A 15,114-nucleotide genomic window follows, 5' to 3' on the forward strand; every position below is an offset into this window, starting at 1 on the left:
GGGAGGGAGTGTTTGGAATAGGGAGTTATAAATTGTTTTGAGATGGAAGACACATTAAAACATGTCAGCTCCCTCAAATACTGATTTTTAAAAGCCTTCAAAAACAATATTTAGCCCTGGCAAGTGTGGTTCAATGGATTGAGCACCAGACTGTGAAGCAAAGGGTTGCCAGTTCGATTCCCAGTCAGGGCACATGCCTGGGTTGCAGGCCAGGTCCCCAGTGGGGGTTGCGTGAGAGGCAACCACACATTGATGTTTCCCTTCTTTTTCCCCCTCCCTTTCCCTCTCAAAAATAAATAAGTAAAATCTTTTAAACAATTAAAAAAACTATATTTAGACAACCAAAACAAAGTAATTACCTGGGTAATTTAGACACTTATTTCTCTATTGGTTTTGCATTGGGGCCCAAGTAATTTTGATTTCATGAGCCCTTTCCAAAGGAATCCAAAATTAAAAGATCAGTTAATGCTAATAATAAATCCTACCTCCTTCCTTGACAACAAGCTTGCTAAGGCACCTGTCTATGTTTGGCCTTGCCAAACATCCAGACTGGGGACTCCAGAGACGGATGTGAAGTAGCCAGTCTTTAGCCCATGGAGTGAAGAGCCCCAGTTCCAGTGGGGCTCTGCCCTTTCATATGTTGCTACCACTTGGGCCTAAAAGCTACAGTTGTGGGACCCAGGTAGGTAAATAGGTGGCAGTTGAGGGGAAAGTATAGTCTGTAAATGTCACCCTTTTTGTATCCCTCTTCACACCCCTTTTTTCCAAGGCAAACCTATGCCCTGCCCCATTGCTGTGGTCTCCATTTGCCTTTCAGGTGGGATAGTACTATGGAAGAGGTAAAGAGTCATCTGAAGATCGAAGAGAATGGAATGGATGAACCATTACATAAGACCTGTATTTGGTGGGGATTGATTTAGATGCCTAGACTTAGCCTCAAGAGTATCTTAAATTGTTTTCTTCACAGGTAATTCTGAGGCCAAGAAGGGACATGACTGAGGTGAATTAAGACAGCTATTGTCACTGTGGTGGTGTCTTTCCAAGCCCCGATTGTATATACAGTAAGGACTCAATGTAGAGTATGTGGAAGGACTCAGGAAAGGCAAAGATATCTCCAGAATTGGTCTGGGTTGGCACTTCCAACCTCACACTGTAGACTACCCTATCTTTTTTACGGGAAACCATGCTGATGCCGTGACAACTGAACACATCCTGTCACCAGCTCGGGAAAGAAAGAGGGAAGGGGGAAAAAAAGAAGAAAGAGAGAGGAAGCTAGTGTATGTCCAAGCTTTTAGTAAGAGCTCCGAGGAAATCAGGGCTGTTTTGTGGCCCAGGAAAAGCAGGGTCACAGGTGGGTGTGCTGCTTCCTGCCTGAGCAAACGGCGGAGCTTTGGGTCTCCATGGAGACGGCTTCACTTAGCAACCCGGGGAGCGTTGAGCTGAGCGGCGGGCAAGATGGACGCCGAGAGCCTCCTGCTGTCCCTGGAGCTGGCGTCGGGCAGTGGGCAGGGCCTCAGCCCGGACCGTCGGGCCTCGCTGCTCACTTCCCTCTTGCTGGTTAAGCGCGACTATCGCTACAGTCGGGTGCTCTTCTGGGGCCGCATCCTTGGCCTCGTCACCGATTACTACATCGCGCAGGGCCTGATTGAGGACCAACTTGCACCGCGCAAGACACTGTACAGGTGGAGGAGGCGCCGGGGCGGCCGAGGCTGCAGGGCGATACTGAAGGGAGGGGCCACTGGGAGGCTTGGGGAGGGTGGGCAGTGACAGGAACCGAGAGGGGCTAGGCTTACGGGGTCCAGGAAGCCGGTGGAGACAGGATTTGAGGGGGAAGTAATGAGGAAAAGTCGGAGGAGCGAGGCCGAAGACCTGAGAACTAAATGCAGCTTAAGTGGGCAGGGAAGTGGCTGGGTGAGGTCGGAGAGGGCGGGGCTCCGGGAGAACACTTCTAATTCTTGATGCAAAGGGCTGCAAGAGAGTTAGAGACTAGTGGGTTTACGAGAGTCTGAGCCAAGGAGGGAGGCGGAGCAAGGTAAAAGTTCCGGGAAAATGGAGACCTGGAGTAGAAGTCAGATGCTAGCCTGGTGCGGGCGTGTCTGGCTTTTCGAAGAGTTCAGTTTGGAGAAAGGTCAGAAGCCTCATGTGGTGGTGCTATTTGGAAGCGTGTCCAGAGCATCCACCGTGGAGATGTTGACTTAGAGAAGGAGGCGCTCTAGGAAGTAGCCCAGGAAAGCCGAATGGGAGAGAGGAGATTTAGAGCTGGGGAAGATTACCTGGACACTACCGTAGAGGACCATGCAGCTGCTTCTTGACTACCCCCAGCGATATTGGGAGCTCAACACTTTACAAAGCAGTCCATTAGGCGCAGGAAGTTGGAAACTTCACTTAATCTAACCACACAAAGTCCCTGAAGCAGGTATGTGCTTAGTGTGTTTGTGGAACCTCATAACAGGCTAGTGCAGCTAGAGAAGAGTGAAGGACCAGGGCATTGTAGGACGTGAGGTCAGAGGGGCATGGGGCTGGAGACAATCATGCATTGCCTTGTGGGACATTGTAAGGACTTGGCTCTATGGGAAGTCATTGAAAGGTTCTGCAGCACTCCCTGTAGAAAGCAGGCCTGCACCTTTCTTGCCTTACAGGCAAGCATCTTTACTTTTCTCTCCTAATCTCCAAGGATTCCTATGAGACTTGCAACCAGGGGAGCAGCAGGTGGCAGTAGTTCGTTCTGGGCTGACACCCTGAGCCTGTCTCAAGGCCCCTTTTTTACTGTCTTCCCAGGGAGCCAAAGCAGCCCTGCCTAGGCTCTCTCCTGTTGCTTCTTCTATCCTTAGCCCATCCTTCCCAGTTTCACCGTTCCCAGTTTTAATAAACATACTCTCAAAAAAAAAGGAAGAAAAGAAAAAGAAAAGGAAAGAAAGGAAGAAAAAGAAAGAATGCAAGGTTGGCTCTACACAGAAGCATGATCTGGCTTAGGTTGTAGCAGTTGGGTGGGGACTAGATGGAAGGGGGAGTGAGTGTGGAAGTGGTGAGACCAGGTGGAGGCTATTGCAGTCTCCAGACAAGAGTAAATGGTGGCTTGGCCCAGGGAGGAAGAAGTGGAGATTGTGAGAGATGGTTGGGTTAGATTCTGGATACCAGCTAGTAGCTGGGGCTCTGGGAGTCAGTTGAGTGAAACTACGGAGAGAAAAGAGGGGTGAGACTAGATCCCTGGAAATACTAAAGGCACTGGAGGAGGGAGAAGGAAATACTAAAAGAAGTAGGAATGGAAATGCATCTGTTGTCTTTTAGTTCATCCCATGGATGATCTTCTCCTAAGCAGTTTCTTGGGGTGGTGTGGGCAAAACCCATGGTGCACTGGGCAGAGAGTGAAAGTGAGAGAGGGTTCCCACACAGCAAATTCTTCTCAGATTGTTGTTCAGAGTTGAGGCAGAGAGGGGAGGGTCAGGAAAGGGGCATTTTCTAGAGGGGCATGGATTTGAGGGCTGCTGCTTTAGAAAGCTGAGAAGTTTTTGTGTTGAGAATGAGGCAGTCAAGAGTGAAGGGAGGAAAGATGAGCAGAGAGCAAGAGAGCAGGCTGGGGACGCAGGTCCTGAGTGAATCAGAGAGGAGTGGGAGTATGTCTGTGCCTGGTGGAAAGTGAGAAAGAAGGGCCTGGGCTGGCTCAGGCTCCCGAAGACCTCAAAGGAGGAGAGGTCCTGGAGCCTGGGCCCAGTTTTCCTGAGAAATGGGGGATGATGCCCTTACTGTGGGCTCAGTAGGCAGACCAAGAGCAAAAATTAGGGGCCCACCAAAGCAGAGGCACCAGCAATAGGAAAATTCAGCTTCCAGAACTCCTCTGGAATCTTACAGGTATTAAGGAAGGCTCTTGGAATTTTGGCATGCATGAACTTTTTATGATCTTTTTTTTAAAATTTAAATTTTATTTTATTTTAATCATTGTTCAACTTTGTATGATCTTTTAAAAAATAAAATGGAATTTGCATCACATTTGGGGGTGGGTGCACCATTAAGCACTTAGAGCAGTGTTTCTTGGGTTTCGTGCCTTGGGAGAGGGGTGGTGGCAGGAAGCCCGCGTGAGAGTGGGAGTTGGAAACCAGAGGCATATGGATGTTGTTGACAGCCTGAACTGCATGGAGTGGAGCCTCTTGCCCCCTGCCACAGAGGAGATGGTGGAGCAGACGTCCGTGGTGAAGGGCCGCTTCATGGGGGACCCCTCACATGAGTATGAACACGTCGACCTGCAGAAGGTGAACGATGGTGATAAAGTCTTTGAAGAAGAAATAGTGGTGAGTGAATATGAGGAGGGGGGTCTGGAGGAAGAGGGCCTGGGCTATCCAAAACCGAGCCCAACAGACAGTATGGCAACAACATAACAACACAGCTGAGCAACAGGGTGGGGAGTGGATGGGCAGTGCTTGTGAAGCCTGGCTTGGGGGCAGGGCCAGGGAAGGGGGGTCTGGGCTGAGCTCTGGGGTAAGGGCATGGGTACAGGTTCTTATATTTTTGTATCAATTTTGTTTTCCTAGATAACACATCCACATGGTTCAAAATTCAAAGGTACAAAAAAGAGTATATAAAGTGTCCCTCCCATCTCTGTCTTCTAGTCATCCAGGTCCTATTCCTGGGGGACTAATGTAACCATTTTGAGTGTGTGTCCAAATCTTGCTCCTCAAAGAGCAGCCTGGATCAGAGGCATCCGTCTGCCCTGGGAGTTAGAAATGCAGAATAACGGCAGGCAGGGGTGGAGAGTGGGAGGGAGGAACGGCGCCAGGATCTACATTTGAGCACATTCCCAAGGGATTTGGAATTCACATTTAAGTAATAGAAGCTCTGTTTCCAGAGACGTTATGCAAATACAAACCCAAGCAAACACCTTACCTTTTATATACTCTCTTTTTATCACAAGAGCAAAACAAAAAGCAATGGCAATGTGTTATACACACAGTTCTGCACCCTGAGTTTTTTTACCTAACATGTGAGAGATCTTTCTACATCAGTGCCTTAAAGAGCCTCCCCATTTTCACCGTTGTGTGAATGCACCATAATTTAACCAGTCTTTTTGTTGTTGTTTGTTGTTTTTTAAGTATGTTTTTTTGATTATGCTATTATGGTTGTCCCAATTGTTTTTCTCTTTGCCCTCTTCCTCCCGGTACACCCCTTCCCTCCAGCAGTCACCCCCCCTTATCATGTCCATGGGTTGTGTGTGTAAGTTCTTCGGCTTCTTCATTTCCTTTTTTCTGTTTTTTTTGTTTTGTTTTGTTTTGTTTTTTAGATTTTATTTATTTATTTTTAGAGAGGGGAAGGGAGGGAAGAAGAGAGGGAAACATCAGTGTGTGGTTGTCTCTTGCACACCTCCTACTGGGGATCTGGCCTGCAACTCAGACATATGCTCCAGCCAGGGATTGAACCAGCGGCCCTGTGGTTCGCAGGCTGGCACTCAATCCACTGAGCCACACTGGCCAGGGTCCATTTCCTACAGTATTCTCAACATTACCTGTCTATTTTGTTCCTACAAATTATGCTACTTGATCCCTGCACCATCTCTCCCATTCTCTCCTCTCCCTCTCCCAGCTGATAACCCTCCAAAAGATGTCGTTGTCTATGATCTGTTCCTGTTCTGGTTGTTTGCTTAGTTTGTTTTGTTTTTATTTTTTAGATTGAGTTGTTGATATTTGTGAGTTTGTTGTCATTTTACTGTTCATATTTTTGACCTTCTTTTTCTTAGTTAAGTCCCTTTAACATTTCATATAACAAGGGCTTGGTGATGATGAACTCCTTGAACTTGACCTTATCTGGGAAGCACTTTATCTGCCCTTCCTTTCTAAAAGAGAGCTTTGCAAGAAGAGTAATCCTGGTTGTAGGTCCTTGGTTTTCATGACGTTGAATACCTCTTTCCAGCTCCTTCTTGCCTGGGAAGTTTCTTTTGAGGAATCAGAAGGAATTGAGAATTCCTTCTTTTGAGGAAGAGAACCTGTGTGTCTCTTCCAAGGAAATGGAGGTTTCCAAGGTTTAGCTCTGACAAACAGTGCCACAATGAGTGACCTTGTACATACATCATTTCCAGTGTGTGCAGTCTATCTGAATGATCAATTCCTAGAATGGAAAACTATGTCAAAAAGGAGCCTAAGTTTTGAACCCAAAAGTCTCAGTCGAAGTCTGTGATGCCTCAACTCTCATGCCTTCCCACCAGACAACCCTAACTTCCCTTCAGTTTTACTTTCAGTAAATTGGGGTAATTGCATTTACTCCTCGGGCTTGTGCAGAGTAAATAAGGTAACATATTTAAAACCCTTGGCCCAGACACTTATTATATATTAGTTTCCATCTCCCCCTTTGTAAATAATTCCAGCTGATAGCCCATAGGAAATAGGTGGCTGAGTGATTCTGGGGGTCCCTGGTGACATGTGTTCCCTTGTCGCGTGCTACTTTTTCCCCAAATACAGTCGTCCCTCACTACATCAAGGTTCACTCATTGCAGCTTTGAGCCTCAATAGGTGAACCGTGATACAGTGAGGGATGACTGTATCTGTGAAGTCCTTTTGCTGAGGGTTGCCCTTCATATTGACTGTAACCACATTTCATCTGCACAAAAATGTTATGGGGTGATGCTCAGGAAGTAATGTTAAGTCAAAGAGTAGAATATGAAATTATATGCCCTGCTGGTGTGGCTCCAGTGGATTAAGTGCCAGCCTGCGAACCAAAGGGTCTCCAGTTTGATTCCCAGTCAGGCCACATTCTGGGTTGCAGGCCAGGTCCGCAGTTGGGGGTGTGCAAGAGGCAGCTGATAGATGCATCTCTAGCACACTGATGTTTCTCTCCCTCTGTTTCTCCTTCCCTTCCCTTCTCTAAAAATGAGTAAATAAAATCTTTTAAAAAACTATATAAACTATGACTCTAATTGTGCTTTAAATATACGCATTAAAAAAAGGATAGAAGGAAGTATACTAAAATGTTATCAGTGATAATCTTTAGGAGGTGGGATTATGAATGGTTATAATTCTCTTAGGTATGTTATAAGATATTTCTGATTACCCAAATAGTTTACAGTGAGCATGATTGCTTTTATATTTTCAAAAGGCAAAATAAGCAATATTTAAACCTGATGATAGAATGGTATGTTTCTGGAAGGGTACATAAAAAACATTAACTGTGGTCACCCCCAGTGAGGGCAATTGAGGGGCAAGGGATAGAGTGAGAGAGACCACTTTTTTTTCTTTTTTTTTTTTTGTAGTTTTAAATATTGTACCACCAGTATGTACTACCAATTTAAAAAAAGAAAGAAAATTTTAATAGGAAGAAAGGGAGGGCTGGCCAGTGTGATTTTCCACAGACCTGGCATCCACACTCAGGTAGCCCAGGCCAGGTGGTTATGCAGAGGGCCCCTGCACCAGAGGGGAGTGGGCACAGCACCCTGGCAGGAAGGCTTGTCTTCTGGCTCCTCAGGTGCGGATCAAGGAAGAGACCCGCTTGGTGTCCATCATTGACCAGATTGACAAGGCTGTGGCTGTTATCCCTCGAGGCGCCCTCTTTAAGACCCCTTTTGGACCCGTCCATGTCAATCGGACCTTTGAAGGTGCGTTCTCTGGGGCCTCTCTCATGGGCGGGAGGGTATCTCCTCCCGAATATAGTCAGACACACATCTGGGTGTCTGGGCGAACCTGCCTACTTCCTCAGCAAAGAAGTAACAGTAACCACATCAGCTGGGAGGATGTGTCCAATGACCCGGCATGGGTTACCCAGTCCCTGGACCCTGACTTTTCTGCCTGAGGGTGGGAGAGCAGTTGGCCACTTGGGTCTCAGGGCTTTGTGTGGGTCTGGCCTTCCTGCCTTTTCCCACCTTCCTCCTCCTTGGTCTTTCTTCACTGCAGGATCTAGGCCAAATTTGGGCTGAAGGAACACTATTCCCTTTTCTCCCTTCAGTTCTCTGTCAGTAGACTTAGTCATTTGCAAGCCCTTCCATGTGGTCCCCATGCATAGAGGAAGTAAAAATAGGAAAAAGCTCCCTTCCTACCCACTGCCTTTTTTTTAGGACTGTCCATGTCTGAAGCCAAGAAGCTTAGTTCCTACTTCCACTTCAGGGAGCCTGTTGAGCTGAAGAATAAGACCTTGCTTGAGAAGGCTGACCTAGACCCCTCCCTGGACTTCATGGACTCTTTGGAGAATGACATCCCCAAAGGTAATAGCCTATTACTTAGAGGACATTGGATCTGTCCCCAGGCCAAAGCAGTGGGCCATGCACCTACCATTTTCCTCTGCAAATGGAACCAAGGGCCTGGGTGGGAGATGGTGGTTTGGTGTGAGTCCTTGAGGGTGGGGCTCCCCCAGGGTCCAATACAAGTTTCAGCTCACAGTAAACAGTCAGTAAATGTTTACAGACAAAAGGAAGGATTGTCTTCCATGTGCTTTTGGAGACAGGAAGTCTCTCAGTGTCTCTTTTGATTTTCATATTCATCTTGAATAGAGGCATACATCCATCTCTTAGTCTGGGGTTAGATCCAGTGCTTGGCACATAGCTGGTGCTCAGTAAGTGGGTGCTGACTGACTGACTGAATAGCAAAGCACCTGCTAAGGATATGACTTCTGTATATTTGCTTGCTGCTATGTGTGGGGGACTACTAAATCTTAAAACAGCTTCAGAGGCCTTCCTATGCTTCAGGACCCATCTGGCCCAGGCACATACCCTTGGGTGGTGGGGGTCACAGAGACCACATTTTTCCTTCCCCTGAGCTTCACCAGTAGGGGATATATTCTGGGAAGATGCTCTTGCTTAGTTGCTGCACCCCAGGACAGGTGCCAGGCTCTGGGCAATGTGGGGCCGACCCAAGATACTGACTCAATTCCCCTGTCTCTTTCACTCCTCACATTTGGCGCTTCTGAGAACTGGAGGGATCTGTTGTTAATGACGGCAGTGATAATAATAAATGATACTCGTAAGAACTCACAAAACGGTGGCACTGCTTATTTTGTGCTAGGCACTTCACTCAGCCTTTTCCATAGCTTATCTCATTTTAATATTCATAGCCAACCTAAGAGGTAGATGCTGTTATTATCCCCATTTTATAGATGAAACAGACTCAGAGTTAAACCCAAGGGCACATTAAGTGTTAGAGCATTTGACTCCAGAGCTCTATGTCAAATAGATGGTGGTTCTTTTTAAGTGGACAGTGGGAATGGTGGGACCACTAGAGGATGCACTTCTGAGGAGCAAATGAAACCTCCCAGTTGCAGTGGAACTCAGGATGGAGGTGGGATGGCAGTCATGGTTAAGGTGAAGTTGTTGGCCACCTGGGTCTCAGGGCTCTGAAATTACCTCTGATGTTGCACAGCCTGGGTTGGAATTCTGAATCTGTCCCTTGCTAGCTGTGTGACTTGGGCAAGTCCCTCAACTGTCTTGTGCCTCAATTTCCCTCATTTCTAAACGGGAATAATGATATTTTCTACCTCAATGGGTCAGTAGGACAATTAAGAGTTAACACATATACACAGTGCCTAACACACAGTAAGAATGCATATAAAAATTAGTAATTATTATTGATATATTTTGCATGGCAAAAGGCCCTAGAGGTGGGTTGGGCAGGCCTAGGAAGGCCTAGAGAGCCAGGGTAGAAGGCCTGCTTAGATCAAGGCAGCAGGAGCTTCTGGTGGCTTGTGAACAGGTCTGTGATAATAAGGTAGTGGTACATGGGGGGATGGAGAAGGGGCTAGTCAGGGGTCTGGATTCCATTTTATGACTAGTGCAGCGCGCCAGGGGCCAGGCAGCGGGTCCCAAGCGGCTAAGGGCTGCCAGCAAGGGGTGGCTATTCTGGTCTTGGCCACATGGGGGCGCTTGAGGCAAGCCTCCCTGAGCATGGAGATGGGCTTCTGGACCTGTGGGGGGAAATAAAGGTTTATAGGGGTTGGGGCATTTCTCACCCAGGAGATACACTTTCCAGACTCCAGTTACCTCCTCCAGCTCTTGTGTTCCCAGCCACGCATCCTTGGGGGCTGATAAAGGAGCCAGGAATGTTGTGATGGTGGGACCCAGTGTCAGGGGCTTAGGGGTAGGGGGAGAAAAGTACTCTTAATACCTTTAATCTGGGGCCAGCAGCCCCACCTCCTGATTTAAGGTGAAGCTGGAAAACCCTGCCTGATGTTGACTTCTTAGCCCTCTCACCTGTAGCTCCCGGGGTAGTGGATGAGGCTCTTTTTCTACACTGTTGGATGATTAGGGGGCCTAACACAAGAGCGCCTCCCACTCTTGGAGCCTCATCCTCTGTGTGGTGGGAGGGACAAGGAGGGTGCTAGGGCCTTTGTAGCCAAGACTAAAACCAGCTAGATGAGCTGCGGAGGTCTAGCAAAGTCTTCCTATGAGAATCCCATTAATCCTGTGTGCCTTGCCACCTGGGGTAAAGGGAATGCAGGAGGCAGCTGTCTCCCCCTGCAGCAGGGGGCATAAGATATGGAGCATTGGGGGGGTCTTTCTAAAGGATGCTGAGGCCACCCTGATATGTCCATTCAGCAAGTGAATTTATAGTATCAGGCCCCTGGGAGGTGCAGGATCTGGGAGGTGGGTGAGTAGCAGTGGCCTGAGGCCCTGGACATTCTGCCTAATGGTGGGCCTCAGGGCTGAAGGACCAACTGGTAGTCTGACATTTCAGTCCACTCCAGCCTGTGGCTTTGTCCTTGGTGCTGGAGGCTTGGGAGTTAAGGGCTCCTGGCATCTCCTGCGTGTGTCTGGGGCCCGGGGAAGGGAGGATCTGGCGGTGAAAGGATGATCTTGGCCTGACCTTGGGAAACCTCACAGCTTCTGGGCCTTCAGCTCCCTTCATCCCAGAGCTGCCACCAGAAAGCCTCCTGAAGTCAGACCCAGTTTTTTCTTGTGATGGCTTGGTGGGGGCCATGGCGCAGGGATGGAGGTGTGGTCAGGGAGAGCAGGCACTGATTTAGCTCCCAGACTCCCTTCCTTATCTGCCAGTTAAAGAGCAGGAGTGACTGGGAGACTGCCCTTCCAGGGGGAGAGCAGCCAGAATGGGCTGGGCTGCTAAGGGGGCCAAAATCCCAAGGAAGAGTTAGTTCCCTGGGACACCAGCACCAGCTGGTGGGTTGCTTCACCATTTTAGCAGGTGGAATTTGGTGGGATGGAATTTTCTGCTAAAACTATCATTTACTTTCCAGGTCTGAGGCAGTTGTTCAGGGGGACTTCATGTCACCCCTGAGCAGGTATGGTATAGGTTGGCCCTGTCCCTGGGATTTTTGCTCTGGGCCCAGAGAGGTAGGTCAGATCAGCAGCCTGTGCCTGGGCTAGCCTGAGGCCACTGACGCCCTCCTGAGCCATCCTGCCGTGCCCTGGGGTCTGTAGAATTTTGTGGGTGAGTAGTCTGGGGGCAGAACCATCCTTTTGGTGCATGCCAGGAAACAGCTAAAAGTTCTCTGAGCTTGGGCTGCAGCCAGGAGAGAAGGATGGAGCACCAGGTCAGGAGGCCAGACTTCTGGATAGTATTCTGCCATTTCATCCTCCTTAACCACGGAACAGCTATTGTGTGCCAAGCACTGGGGACATCTCTGTGAGTAAGACAGGCATCGTCCTTGCCTCACAGAGGTTTGGGAAGATCAAAAGTGGAAATGTAAAATAGAAGTTGCTTCACCAATGAAGTCATTGTGTCCTGGGGCAGGCAGAGCATCGAGGAAAGCAGAGCAGAAAGGATGGAGGGCAGGGCTCCCCCACTTGCTCCACTAAGGAACTGTGGGGACAAGCCAGGTCCTGGGCTGCTGGGGCTCCAGCACCAAGAGCTCTCAGCAGCAATGCCCAGTTCAGGCAGCAGAGGGCAGTGAGGGACCTGTGTGCTTGGAAAGCAGCCTTTAAAAAGTGGTGGTGGTGGTTGGGGAAGGGTTAGGGGATATGATGGGATAGGAGAGACCAGGGGACAGGAGCATTGGAGAGTGGCAGGGGGTGGGGGGACATGGTACCCTCGACCAGCCTTCTCTTGGGGGTGTATGCAGGTGGCTCTCCCAACCCAGTCCCTTGGAAGCCTGGCTGACAGGTGCTTGGCCTTTTGGACTTGGTGGGTGGGGGGGTGGCTGGCCTTAGCAATCAGACAGGGCACTCTACCGTCATACCCCTCAACCACTATGGGACTTGACCATACCTTGTGGCCCTGGTGTGGTGGGAGCGGCCATTCTAAGGAACCCATGCCATTTTGTGTATAACAAGTTGTGTAGTGCTGGTCTGAGAGGATTTAAGCCACTGGCTGCCCCTGGACAGCCCTGATCCCCAGCCTCGCCCACTGTCCTCTCAAACCGAATCTCAGGGCTTTGCTGCCTTTATTCCTGGAGGGCAGAAGAATGTAATTAGGAGAAGCATAGTTTAGACTGACATTTCCACACTGGCAAGGTGGGTGAGACCCCGGGGCTCTGGACACCCAGGACTTCCTGATTGCAGTAGGCCCTGTTCCCGGTTACCAGTTTGTTCCACACAACTGCCTCAAAAAACTGAGCTTGCAGAAGAGTGGGTGCCAGGGGCAGGAGGGGAGGTTTAAGGAGGGGCTGGGCTGTGAACTGAAAGACCAGGGCCACAAGGGGCTGCTTCTCCTGGAACCCTACAGGCACAGGCAGAAGGAGCTGGATGGGTCCAGCCTTTCTAGCAGTTGCAATAAGAAAAGTGGGTGAAGGTGACAGCAAATGCCTGGCTTCCCAGGTAGACACTACGTGACTCCTGGCACGTTGAGAGTCTGTGTGTTTCCTGGGCAACCAGCTGAGCCAGGAATAAGGAGAGGACAGGAGTGTGACAGGAATGCGAGGGCGGGAGGGAGGCAGTGTTGTTGGCTGGCTGGCCCCTCACATGCCGCTTCCACACGCGGCCAGCACCCTTCTGCCTGCTTGGCACTGCTGCCCTCCTGCCCCGTGGGGTCAGTGTACTTCTCTAGCATCCCTATCAGTTTCTCTTTGCTCTCTGGTGGTGGGAGTGGGGGAGAGCCTTTGCTGATAAGCCTGGGCCCCCTCCCCTGCTACAGGAGAGAGGTGGCCAACCTCTAAGAGGGCAGGCTGGTGTGAGGGAAGGTCAGGGCCCAGCCCTTGCCCAGGGTGTGCCAAGATGCTAACAGTGAACTGATGAGTGGTCTAGGTTGGGGGACTCCAGGAAAGCATTTAGCCTAGGCAGGTTGCGAGCTGCCCTCCATGGTGGGCAGAGGAGGGAAAGCCTGACCTTTCTCAGTTCAAGGGGGCTGTGTGACAGTCAGCTCCCAGGGCAGGGGGGGCTGCCCCAGATGATGCGGTGGTGTTGGGGGATGCGACTAGTACCTTCCTGGGGTCTGTGCTTCTGGCCAAAGGCTGAACGCAGCATACTATGAATACTTTGTTCTGCATACCCCCTCCCATTATCCCTGGGTGTTTTTTGGAATAAGGAAAGCAACAGGCTAGGGCCTTAGGTGTCTGAGGGCAGAAGGAGGACTTCAGGTGTCCAGAGAAAACTGTAGGAGCCAGGGGGAATACTCTTCTTTGACTAGGACAGCAACCCCCACCCTCCTAGGCAGTAACTGTCAGAGCTCTGGTAACCCAGGGACACTCTTCTTGATGCTTTCTGGCCAGCAGTGTGTGGTCCTAGGGGAGCAGAATCACACTGACACTGTAGCTTACACTTCATCATCTCATACACGGGCGGTGACACTTGGTGCAGGCCACCACACAGTGCTGTGGTGGCTCCGAGCCAGCCTCTTTCTGAGCAGGCAGGGCCAGCCGACCTACATGCACCAGAAAGCTCTTTGATTTTGGGCAGGTGACAGTACCCTCAGCAGGGATGAGCTGCTGTCCGGGTCAGGGGTTCCTGGTGGCCAGGTCTCTGGGAGGCAGGGTGGCCCCTGCTGGGTGGAGACTGAGCTGTGAGGCTGCTGGTTGTGGAGTGAGCAGGGTGGGCCACGGTTGGAGGAGGCCTGTGGGAAGCTGGGGTGGCGGGAGCCAAGCAGCCAGGCTGAGCTGGCAGCCGATGAAGGCCTCAGCACAGCTCGCAGTGCATCACTGGCTGGTCCAACACCAAAACCTTCAAAGCATTTGCCTTTCTGGAAGGGCCTGGAACAGAACTGTGGCTGGACCCGGGAGGGGCCTTGGTGCGCAGGGGAATAGAAGCTCCAGATCTGCATCCAGAGAGGCGATTTTCCCAGGCTCCTTCCTCCCACACATCGGCTCCCTCCCTCAGTCCTGGATATGGATCAGGTCCTTCCCGCCAAGTCCTAATGGCTGCACAACTCAGCCCTGGGCAGGGCTGCTCCTGTCTGGGGAGCAAAAACCAGGGCAGGACTCAGGACAGACAATGGCTCATTAGTTGTAGCCTGGGTCTCCTCCTGCCAAGGATGGCTCCCACACCACCAGTGGCCAGAAAGGGCTATTGAGCTGGGAGGCCTGGAACGACCACTTCTGTGAGCCCCTGGTCAAGTCTAATCTATCTCAGGAACAGAGGATTCTGGGGCTGGGGAAGAGAGTAAAACAGCAAGTGGGGGCACACTGCCCTAGGACTGAAGTCACTAGTGATTATGCCTAGTAGAGGGTGAGAGGGAGCCCGGAGTCTCCCCAAGCCTGGCCCCAACTCCTGCGGACTCGGCTTCCTCCCCCACTCAACCTTTAACTAGACTTGCTGACAGGAACAAAACGCACTCGTTTGAGTTTCACCTCTTTTCATTTCCTTTGCCCTCCCTCTGGAAGTGGTTTTAATGAACAGTGAAATGGCTAAAAGGCAATCAGGAGGAGTAAAGCGCTGGGGTAATTAAACTCTTCCTTTTTCCCAGTGGAACCTGAGCACCTGGGCCTGGCTGCCCAAGGAGCTGGGGCCTCTGCACATGGGGCAGAGCTGTGGCTCCACAGTGCTCAGGCCTCACCTGCTCCCCAGGGTCCTGGAGCATCCAGATGGAGAGGGGCAATGCCCTGGTGGTGCTGCGCAGTCTGCTCTGGCCAGGCCTCACCTTCTACCACACCCCTGGCACCAAGAACTGTGGCTATATCTACGTGGGCACTGGTGAGAAGAACATAGACTTGCCCTTCATGCTGTAGGTGGGGCCAGCCCCAGGAACTTTCTGTGTAGAGCATAAACATTATTTTCACACATTTCAGTGAATCTGGTCTGTTTGTTCTGTCCTGCCACTTCCCGTC

The 15,114-nt window shown here is 50.4% G+C and overlaps 1 protein-coding gene across 1 annotated transcript; it reads left to right on the forward strand.

The window, feature by feature from the left end:
* Positions 1-1,438: 1,438 nt before the first annotated feature.
* Positions 1,439-15,069, forward strand: RSPH9 (radial spoke head component 9). The gene is made up of 5 exons (XM_028510887.2): positions 1,439-1,682; positions 4,121-4,286; positions 7,444-7,573; positions 8,030-8,176; positions 14,855-15,069. The coding sequence occupies exons 1-5, from the start codon at positions 1,456-1,458 to the stop codon at positions 15,013-15,015; spliced, it is 831 nt and encodes a 276-aa protein (XP_028366688.1). The 5' UTR covers positions 1,439-1,455; the 3' UTR covers positions 15,016-15,069.
* Positions 15,070-15,114: the final 45 nt, after the last annotated feature.

The sequence above is a fragment of the Phyllostomus discolor genome, chromosome 4, assembly GCF_004126475.2.
Source record: "Phyllostomus discolor isolate MPI-MPIP mPhyDis1 chromosome 4, mPhyDis1.pri.v3, whole genome shotgun sequence".
Lineage (NCBI taxonomy): Eukaryota > Metazoa > Chordata > Mammalia > Chiroptera > Phyllostomidae > Phyllostomus > Phyllostomus discolor.

What these genes read in the sequence shown, in the direction of transcription:
- RSPH9 (XM_028510887.2), top strand. Translation starts at nt 1,456, where the DNA reads ATGGACGCCGAGAGCCTCCTGCTGTCCCTGGAGCTGGCGTCGGGCAGT. An exon ending in TCTTTGAAGAAGAAATAGTG is followed by an intron (nt 4,287 to 7,443) that starts GTGAGTGAATAT and finishes CTGGCTCCTCAG; the next exon opens with GTGCGGATCAAGGAAGAGAC. An exon ending in TGTCAATCGGACCTTTGAAG is followed by an intron (nt 7,574 to 8,029) that starts GTGCGTTCTCTG and finishes CCTTTTTTTTAG; the next exon opens with GACTGTCCATGTCTGAAGCC.